Source organism: Salvelinus sp. IW2-2015, linkage group LG1, assembly GCF_002910315.2.
Source record: "Salvelinus sp. IW2-2015 linkage group LG1, ASM291031v2, whole genome shotgun sequence".
In the NCBI taxonomy this organism is placed as follows: Eukaryota; Metazoa; Chordata; class Actinopteri; order Salmoniformes; family Salmonidae; genus Salvelinus; species Salvelinus sp. IW2-2015.
Genome location: NC_036838.1, coordinates 56,001,098 through 56,011,465, shown reverse-complemented (window position 1 = coordinate 56,011,465; position 10,368 = coordinate 56,001,098). Strand labels below are relative to the sequence as shown.

Here is a 10,368-nt window from a genome sequence, read left to right as displayed (position 1 = left end):
TTTGTTGTTGTTGCAGAGGTTGGTTATGTACATGCATACTTAAGATTGGAAGTAAATGCTGATTGACTCAAACAGTACACTGGCTTAATAATGCTGACTGATTTAAAGCAAAACATATTTTGAAAGCAGTATTGTCAGATCAACTCTGTCATACACTGTTTGTCTACTGGTGAATTGATCAACTGATCTCTTCTAAATCCATGTTAAATATATGTGAATACTAAATGAGTAACGTGCTTTTTTCACCATTGATTTCATGCTTGAAAACATTGTTCATAATTGATTGGATATGTATTGAAACAGACACTAAATAACGTATTGTTCTAAACAAAATGGGCTCAAAACATTAACAGAGGCAGATGCTTGCAAACGGGCGAACTCAACGTGATAATAGCCACTTCCTTTTCAATCATTACCATACTGAAGTGGCAGGCGAACAAAGTGTTTCTAATTGTAAAGCGGAAAAAACTGTTTACATTAATTAGGCAGAAGATCATTGTAAATTCCTGGCAAATGGAGAGAGAGAGGGAAAATAAACAGGATGTGTTACAAATAGTCTCAACGGATGGAGCACACAGACAGGATCAGTCTATTACTGCATTAGCTCTACCCCTCTCTCTGGACATTTCTCAGAATTGAAAACTTGAGCACAGGATCTAGCTGATGTTGCGATGGTGTAAGTCTGGTTCGATGCCATAGTAGTTATGATATTGTTACATGCACATCTTTGTTTTTTTACATGGCAGACTCCCATTGCTTCAGTGCCAATATTCCCCTCCCCCTCCCCTGTCAGTGGCGAGCATCGCCATGCTCCCTCCACTACATCAACTGCTTTTTGGTTCATTGAGATTCAGCCTGGCACACAGACAATGCCCATTTCTTGGCACAGGATATTGAAGGGAGAAGCGTACAAGATTCTACCCCAGTCTTTTCCCTCTCGGTCATGCCCAGTGTTTTACCGATCCCCGTGGACCATCGCCAACTCMTGTTAGATATTTTTCGTATTGTGCTCGTGGCAAAATACTAATCGCGAGTGATTCGTAATCCAGCTAATCCACAGTATGGAACATTAGAACCAAGTTTGTTATTGCGACGGTTGTTTTACTCTGTCCGGGCATCTTTCTATAAGGTGAAACACAGAAACAGCATTTTCTGATGATGTCTTTGTCAGAAAAAGTGTACAGGAGAGGTGACAGGAAGACAGCTCCTCTCTCTTACTTACCACGGCAGCCATTTTCTTTTGTCCAATGAAGTCAGTGAGTGAGAAGCCTGGGATTTGAACAGTTGATTATAAGGATCCAGCTTTTTGCTGACTTAAACTTTTTAATGTTTGTAAGTATTATCTCTTMTCCAAGTTTAAATGTGCCTGTTTTCGTGTAGGTTATATATTATGTGCACAAATATGACTCACTGTCTTGTATGATATTGACATCTACCAAGCCTGCAGATCTGTATTTATATAATTAGGACATATAGTCATACAGGTAAAACACCAAATATATCATATTATGGATTCTCACCGTCAATCCCATCATCTGTTGTCATGTATCCAGTCTTCAGGCTTGACCATAACCTCTCCCAGAACTATGAGGCCCATCATCCTCATGAAGCACTGTTCGGTGGGTAGTTACTGCCTACCAGCACTTCAAACAGAAGGGTGGGTTTCATATAGAAAAATGGTATGCAAAAGGTTGTGTAGCTTCTTCGTACTAAACTTGCTACCAAAACTATACAAGTGATTACTGAAAACTTATCTTTGATCAAGTGTTACCAATGTGCTACGCTTGTTTTCTTAAGATATTTTACCATTTTGAAATTGACCACTATCTTACATTTACATTTACATTTAAGTTATTTCCTTTGTTAAACTTCCGGTCTGCGGGCTGTGTTGTTAATTATTCATAAACAACCAGAAAATCATCAACGAAGAAATGTGGAGTTACTCCAACAAAATCCAACTGAAAACGTATTTCAAAACGCATTTCTTATTTGACCTTATTAAGACATCTAAATAATTGTATACTCACAGCCTGGAAATTGAATTATTTTTCTCTAACTTGAAGATCGAAATACCTCAAACTAAGGTAAACTTCATAACACATTCATGTATCAAGTTAGGATTCACAAGTTAGGATTCACAAGTTAGGATTCAGCCCTAAGCCTTTAATCACTTATTTTTGTCAATAGAAATCAGTCCCCCTCGGTCTGTCTCGTCTATGTACACTGACCAGTCAGAAGAGGCTCTTATTTGCCGTATAATTAATTCAACATCTCAATTAAGACCTCCACTCCATCCCTGCCCCACTGCCTTCTCATTCTCCCCCACATAGCAGTCCCTGGCACTCCTACACACTGCCTCACAGCCTGCCAAAACATTTCAATCACTGTCTGCCTTAATTAGGCCAAATAGGAATTCAGAATGTTAATGAACTGCCCTGGTGCCTTTCAGAGGCTATGGTTCACATGCTAATTTATGCAAAGCGGCGGGGCCTCTTCATGGTTTGACCATCATCTACCGTAACACTGCCTGAGCTGGCCCAACCCACCCAGCCGAAGCATGGCCCTGGGGGGCGCGGGCTGCTCTGCCCAGCTGGTACTTCAAACTCTAGTTGGCACAGCTAACACTGAGCTCTTTTTCAAAGAGCTGGAAATGGCTTCCACACTGAGAAAAACAACCACATAGTTTTAGGGGGACATTTGAGACTCTCTTGTTATGGTAGAAATGATAGAAACATCTTTATAGCTCACTATCAAATACCATGTCAGCATAAAAACAATGGAATTTGATCAGTTTTCATTCACCTTCATCTCTTCGAAATGATGGACGCTGCAAAGTGGTAAATGTCATTGAGCTTATCCACTCAGATGGGCATAATAGTGTCACCTTTTACAAGTAAAACAGTCAGACCCAGCTGAGATCCAATCCAATGAATTGAAAGAAGCGGTGTGAGAGTTTCACAGGTTTCTGCCCCACAGATGTTGTCACTTAAGAGTGCCAAGCAACTCCCTAAAATGGCCAAAGCGCTATTATTTTGTTTTCATCCTGTTCCCTTCCTTCCTTTGCATTGCTTGCAGGCTATCCACACAGTTCTGTTCACGATATCCACACAGCTCTTTTCACGCTATCCACACAGCTCTGTTCACGCTATCCACACAGTTCTGTTCACGATATCCACACAGCTCTTTTCACGCTATCCACACAGCTCTGTTCAGGCTATCAGCACAGCTCTGTTCATGCTATCCACACAGCTCTGTACACGCTATCCACACAGCTCTGTTCAGGCTATCCACACAGCTCTGTTCAGGCTATCCACACAGCTCTGTTCAGGCTATCCACACAGCTCTGTTCAGGCTATCCACACAGCTCTGTACACGCTAGGAGGAGGCAACTGGGGGTTAGAATTCAGCTTTTTACTTCTGCCTGTTAAACAGCAAGCTACCGTAAGGTTGTAGGGCTGGAAAGAGCCAAGTTTCTAAAGAAAATGGGCACTAATTCCTGGCACAGCTCTCCTTTATTACATGCCAACTTCTCTGAATGCCAGTGAGTTACGCTTTAGACTCGCACAAATTAACACACTTTCCGTAGCGACTGCATTCTTTTGTTATTATTTCGTTCATCTTTTGGCCTAAGCTACCTTTAGCGATTCCGTAGCGATCAGATCACATGCCTGCTTTTCTCTATAACTGTCACAGTGACACAGACACACACCTGTCGTTGCCTTAATATGAACTGATGAATCCTCGGGTTCAGCTCCACAGCTCACACAAAGCAAAGCAGTTGAACCAGGCCCAGGTTTAAACATCAGAGCYAAAACCAAAGAGGAAATTGCTCCTTGGAGGTAATTCCCTATAAAACTGTTACCAGACTAACTCTTCAGTCCGTAGTGGGGGATGTCATTTGAATAATCTGGACCTGTGCCGAGTTTATGTTTATGACTGATTATTCAAGTTGGTTAAATCTACTGTCCTGTGGTGTGTCTGAATGTGTGTGTCTCTATGTGTGACCATTTGTTTGAATGCAAATGTGCAAAGGTGTGTGTATGTGTTTATTATGTACAGTAATGATCAACCACTAAACATACACATGCTCTCTCTCTCTCTCTCTCTCTCTCTCTCTCTCTCTCTCTCTCTCTCTCTCTCTCTCTCTCTCTCTCTCTCTCCTTCTCTCCTTCTCTCCTTCTCTCTCTCTCTCTCTCTCTCCTTCTCTCCTTCTCTCTTTCTCTCCTTCTCTCCTTCTCTCTTTCTCTTTCTCTTTCTCTCCCAGATTCCCAGTAGAAGTCCTGACCTCCTCTCCGGGTTGATGATAAATTGAGCACCTGTCCTTGAGACTGAGGTAGTAGATTGAATAGTTGTGGGGTATATGTCCTCCCTCTGACATAACTATACAATCTACTGTCTTTCCTAAGGAGACAGACCAATCGTCAATACCCCTGAAGCCAGACCATTTTCCCCTGGCTGTCCCATCCATCTCCCCAGCCTGGACACCTGCCTGCAGCCTGTCTGTGTTCTGTGTGGAAGTTAACAATTAGCATATCACATCCATTCACTGAATGTTCCAGGATAACATGAGGATGTGCAACATTTCCTCTGTTAGACCACCCAATTCTTTATTTGGTTTACAGCGATTGGGGCCTATTGTGATATGGCCCTATTGTGTTTGAGTGAAAGTGTGCTTTAGGGTGAGTGTGTTGTTGTCGCCTCTCGCTGTGTGTGTTTGAATGACATTCCCCCCTCATCCGTCAGTCTTTAGGGTGAGTGTGTCCTGGCGAGGTGAGGTAGTAGGTTGTATAGTTTTTGAAGGGATAGAATCCTATTCAGGTGATAACTATACAGTCTATTGCCTTCCTTGAGAGGCACAATGACCGTCTGCAGCGACGAGGAACTCTACAGAAAACTGCTTGTTGAATTCCTCTGTGCATTGGATGCAATCTTACTGTGGTAAAGCAACAGAGGGAGCAATGGTGTGTTTATTATAGTTTGCTAGCGTCACCTAGTGGCCAAGGAGCAGCAGGACTCAAGAGACATTCGACCTGAAGGTTCCCGTAGGCAGGGGTGGAAAGACAATTGAAATATCTTACTCAAGTAGGAGTACTGTTACTTTAAGCAATGCAAAATAAAGTACATAAAGAATAAAGTTGGCAGACTTCAATATACTTCATATTCCAGAAATAAACATGTCTCATTCTTTCACCCTTTCAATCCATCATTCACCCGTCTGTTACATCTTACTTATCCATGGGACCGGCTGACATTCACTCACTCACCCATTCACACTCTTTCCCTCGCCCACTCACTCACTCCCACTCACAAACTATATTTTCCCTCACACACCAGGGGTGGAAAGAGTACTGGAATATATTACTCAAGTAGAAGTACTGTTACTTTAATGAAAATACAACAACAACAAAAAGTACTCAGAAAAGATACTAAATTACAGTAACGAGAGTAGTTGTAATGAGTTACWTTACACCTCTGCTCATAGGTTCACGACTCAGAGCAGGAAGTAAAGAATATGAAATTACCTTAATAGAGAATGCATGAGTTTGACATAATCTAAACTATAAGGGTTGGTTCTCGAGACCTAAATCAAGCCCTGAATAMGTTTTTTCAGTCTTGTAGTACTGTTACAAGTCAACATTATTCAAGGTTCTATGAACGAATAAAGGTTAAATAAAGCTATGAAACTGGCCTCTATCTTTTACTCTGAATTTTGAAGGAATTCAATTCAAGACCTCAGATTACTCCTATTTTTAGGGATTCTACTCTTTAGCTTGTACATAAATTACCTTTCTCTTGTATATAATGTCATGTGGATTATAATGTTTTGCATAGACATACCACAACCATGGACGAAACTACATCTTCCGCAGCGATGCTACTAGTATCACAATGACTTGAACACTAAAGCATGACCTAGTTTACAATATGTGAACAACACTGAAAGTATGTAACTCTAATGGAAAAATACACGATGGTTACAAAGGTCAGTGGAGGTGTGATAGAGTGAAGCCAGCCATTGTATCACTCTGGTAGGAACACAATGCGTTCATCTATTGCAATATGCCATATTGCAATAATGTAATACATATCCCACTGCGTACTGCCATCTAGTGTACTTAGACAAGACCAGGGGAACTGTAGATGTACTGCCAGTTAATATACATGAATCAATAGACACAATGTAATCATTAGCTTCAACAATTGTATATTACAACAAATGTAATAGTATGTATTTTACAAACCATTTTGAAATAAAAACTTAACTTCAGAGAGGATTTCCTCATCTCAGAAAATGTATATTTTGATAAAGAAAGAATTTGATGGAGACCTATTTGTATACTTTCTGTGTCACCTGATGGTATAAAGACATTACCGCCACAAAATACATGAAACATAATCTTGTGGGAAAAGTTGTGTTAGAACGTTGTGTATGGTTGTGTTGAAAATAACCATGATCATAAAAAAAGTCATTAGAGAAGTGCCTCTTCATTGAGATCTTATTTCCAATTCTGGGAAAGCACTGTATACATACAGAAGGTAACAATTATAAAAACGACAAACTTTTGGATTGAGGAAGTGGCATTTAGACAAAGGAAATGTATCAATGAAATTAAACACCCACTACGCTTTCTATTTTCACCATCAGTTTCATTCGCAACAAATGCAATTTGCTGTGATATGACAACTCCGTTGAGCAATGCTAAAGTAAAATACTTTGACATTAGCTCTACCTGATCTACACATGCTTATATTATACTGATAACACAATGCATAAAGACACATTTGAGATATAGACCACATTCTAAATTGCTTTGCATCCCTACAATGACCCTTTTCAAAGTATCCGAGGATAAAACCCTGGAACTATAACTTCTTACCACACTCTATACATGCCACTAACTGTCCCTCACTCACTCAATGATGAACTCCCCTGCATCAGTCATTCCTGGCTACCCTAGGGTTACTGCTGGTGTTCTTCTCAGTGGTCTGGTTGTCACCTCGGTACACAAACTTCCTCCATATCCTCAGGTATGCTTCCTGGATCTTGCGGATCTTGAAGGCATACACGATCGGGTTGACAGCTGAATTGCCATGGGAGAGGAGGATGCCCACATAGAAGGCCTGTTGGGGTATGTCTGATGGGTTACCAAAGTAGGCAACACAGTTCATGAAGTGCAGAGGGAGCCAGCAAAATGCGAAGAGCACCAGGACCAGAGACAGGGATCGGGCCAGGCTCCTCTCCTTCCTGAAGTAGATGTGGGACTGGGCACCGCTACCCGTCCTCCCCTTCAGGTTCTTCCGGATCGTACAGAATATGTAGCAGTACAGGACAGCCATGATAAGCAACGGTGTGAGGGTGCAGAGGAAGAAATTGAAGTATACGATGTATGACATGGGAATCACAGCCAGGAAACGGCAAATGATGGTGGTTGAGTTGCCTGAGTGAGACAAGGTGTCATGGTTGTACCACCCAAACATGGGTGGGAAGCTCAACATGAAGGCAACAAACCAACATATTGCTACCATCACCCAAGATCTCCTCTCTGTTACTGTCCTCTTGTACCTGTTGAAGCAGAGAATCTGTTCATCTGACATGACAACCTTGATGCTTTCCTTTGTATGCACGCACCCACCTATTTTGTGACACATTCMTAATAATAATTACAAAGGGGACATCCTTTGAGAAAATGTGCTAGGTGATAAATGTTGTGCCATCCGTAATTATTGGGACAGTAAATATTATTTTCTTATTTCGGCTCTATACTCCAAAAGTTTGGATTTAAAATCAAGCAATGACTATGCGGTTAAAGTGCAGATTATCAGCTTTAATTTTAAAGTATTTTCATCCATATTCATAGAACGCAGTGACTGCATCAAGTTTGTGACTTTACACATTTGTTGGATGCATTTGCTGTTTGTTCTGTTTTGTATTTCAGATTATTTTGTGCCCAATAGAAATTAATGGTAAATGCTGTTGTCGTGGAATTTTTTTACACAAGGACACTCAAAGTCAATCTTAAATGAATCATCCTTTATTTGTCAGTGCGCTGGAGAGGTTTCAACCAACTCAATGCACCATAGTACACTYGTCAATCAGGAGCTCTACTGGGGCAGTCCCAGCAAGTGTCTTATATACGGCTATACACAGACAAGTTATATTTGCATGATTTAGCATAATTAATTCATCATTACCGTTTTGTTTCATTCATGTGACCGACCAATACTGGTTCCTAACATKTGACAGACCAATACCTCACGAGGCTTCTTCTCTCTAAGCTGAGACCTTGAAAYTGAGATATCTTTAATTTGTTCTCAAAACAAGGTCTGGGCGAACTGCCAAATTGCAGATACTGATGAGGATTCGTGAAATCAGTCACTTGCATGAACACAGAACAGTACATGAATAGAACACAGAAATTAGTTATCAGAAAGGCACAAACATAAAAATTCCCTTACAATGTATTGTGTCATTTTGGAGTCACTTTCATTGTAATTAAGAATAGAATATGTTTCTAAACAGTTCTATGTTAATGTGAATGCAACCATGATCACAGATAATCCTGAATGAATTGTGAATAATGATGAGCGAGAATCGAAATTATTAATCGAAATTATGGATTGCAGCTTATCCGCTTGTTGTCCCCTTATGCCATAGTCTGCACATCTCAATAGTCATTAGAAACCACATTTGTCAGCCATATCAGCTATGTTTTTTTTTAAAGAATGCAAAATGAGGCCCGAATGAACTGTTTCACTGACAGACAAGGCTCTGCTGATAGCCAGGTGAAGCAGTGGTAAAATATTGGGACTGCTGTTGGGACAGCTTTATGTAGGCCCTAACAGTTTGTGGGCACAGTTTGTGGGCACAGTTTGTCACTGTTAACGTGCAATTCATTTGTTGTTTAGTGTTGTGTTGTGTAGTGGCTTTGCTGGCATGCATCCCACTTTTATAAAAGTTTTGGTAAATGCCCACCAAGATTTACCTGCTAAAATTGCAACTGTGTGAGAGGTTAGAATACCCTGGGTGTATGATATTTGTGCGTCTGTAACTTTCTCACTCAACATTATTCACAATTTATTCAGGATTATTGTAATCATGGTAGTGTCCACATTAATGTAAAAGTACTTAGAAACATATTMTATTCTTATTTACAATAAAAGTRACTCGAAAATGACACAATACATTATCTACCATTCATTTCTATTGGGCACAAAATAATCTGAAACACAACCACAACCAAAACAGCAAATGCATCCAACAAATTTGTACTACTTTATTACACATATAAGTGAATTTGTCCCAATACTTTTGGTTCCCTAAAATGGGGGACTATGTACAAAAGGGATGTAATTTCTAGACTGTTCATGAAACTACCCTCAAATGAATGCTGACAGTCTGCACTTTGACCTCGTAGTTATTGTTTGATTTCAAACAAAAKAAGAAAAAATGCTTCACTGTCCCAATAATTACAGACTATTTACAATATTTAGGTCAGAAGACAGCTCACCTGAGAGGGATGAAGACTCGTAGATATCGGTCCACAGAGATGGCTAGTAGAAACAGTACAGAGGCCAATGTCAACAAAATTTCCACACAGCTTATGAAGAGACAGACATTGAATGAAATCTGCACTCTTCCATCTACCAGTATAGCCGCTGGCACAGCCACAGAACCTACAAGGAAGTCTGCCACAGCCAGAGAAACCATAAAGCAGAAGGTGGGCTGCCGTAGAGAGCTGCTCAACCACACTGCCGAGATCACTAGCACATTGCCCAGACAGCAGGCAACAGCGATCAGCACCTCCAGCACTGTGTAGGCCACCTCTCCTCCAGACATCCTGTCAGCCATTCCGATGGAAGTGTAATATTCTACTGTATTCCACTGAACTATAATCCTGAGGATTTTACAGCAATKTTTCTTGGACCAGACTGTCGAGTAAGTACATTTGCTCACTGAAAATGTTACCCCCTGCAACTTCATGCTTAGCTTCCGTTTCCTTTTCAACAAATGCAAAAGGTTTAAACGATATGCACATTGACAAATCATTAATATAAACCACATTTTAAATTGTCCTGCATCCTAAAATAATCTAYTTTGAAAAATTCTAATAAAAATCATGTAAATATAAACAAATCTAAAATGTAATACTTTTCTGTAATTTTTATTAAAACAAATGGCATCTTTGTGTATCCTTTATTTCTATACATATACAGTTGAAGTCGGAAGTTTACATACACTTAGGTTGGAATCATTAAAAGTTGTTTTTCAACCACTCCACAAATTTCTTGTTAACAAATTTCTTGTTTGGCAAGTCGGGTAGGACATCTACTTTGTGCATGACACAAGTAATTATTCCAACAATTGTT

The 10,368-nt window shown here is 40.2% G+C and overlaps 2 protein-coding genes across 2 annotated transcripts in view; one reads left to right on the top strand and one right to left on the bottom strand.

Moving 5' to 3' along the window:
* Nucleotides 1-5,447: 5,447 nt before the first annotated feature.
* On the bottom strand, nt 5,448-9,850 carry LOC111970648 (adenosine receptor A1-like). The gene is made up of 2 exons (XM_023997451.2): nt 9,510-9,850; nt 5,448-7,564 (listed from the first exon to the last, which is right to left on the bottom strand). The coding sequence occupies exons 1-2, from the start codon at nt 9,848-9,850 to the stop codon at nt 6,937-6,939; spliced, it is 969 nt and encodes a 322-aa protein (XP_023853219.1). The 3' UTR covers nt 5,448-6,936.
* Nucleotides 9,842-10,368, top strand: part of LOC111970626 (adenosine receptor A3-like) — a 9,958-nt gene continuing 9,431 nt past the window's right edge. Inside the window, exon 1 of the mRNA XM_023997436.2 lies at nt 9,842-9,937. The gene's annotated coding sequence lies outside the window, so the exon portion shown is untranslated. The remainder of the gene's footprint in view (nt 9,938-10,368) is intronic.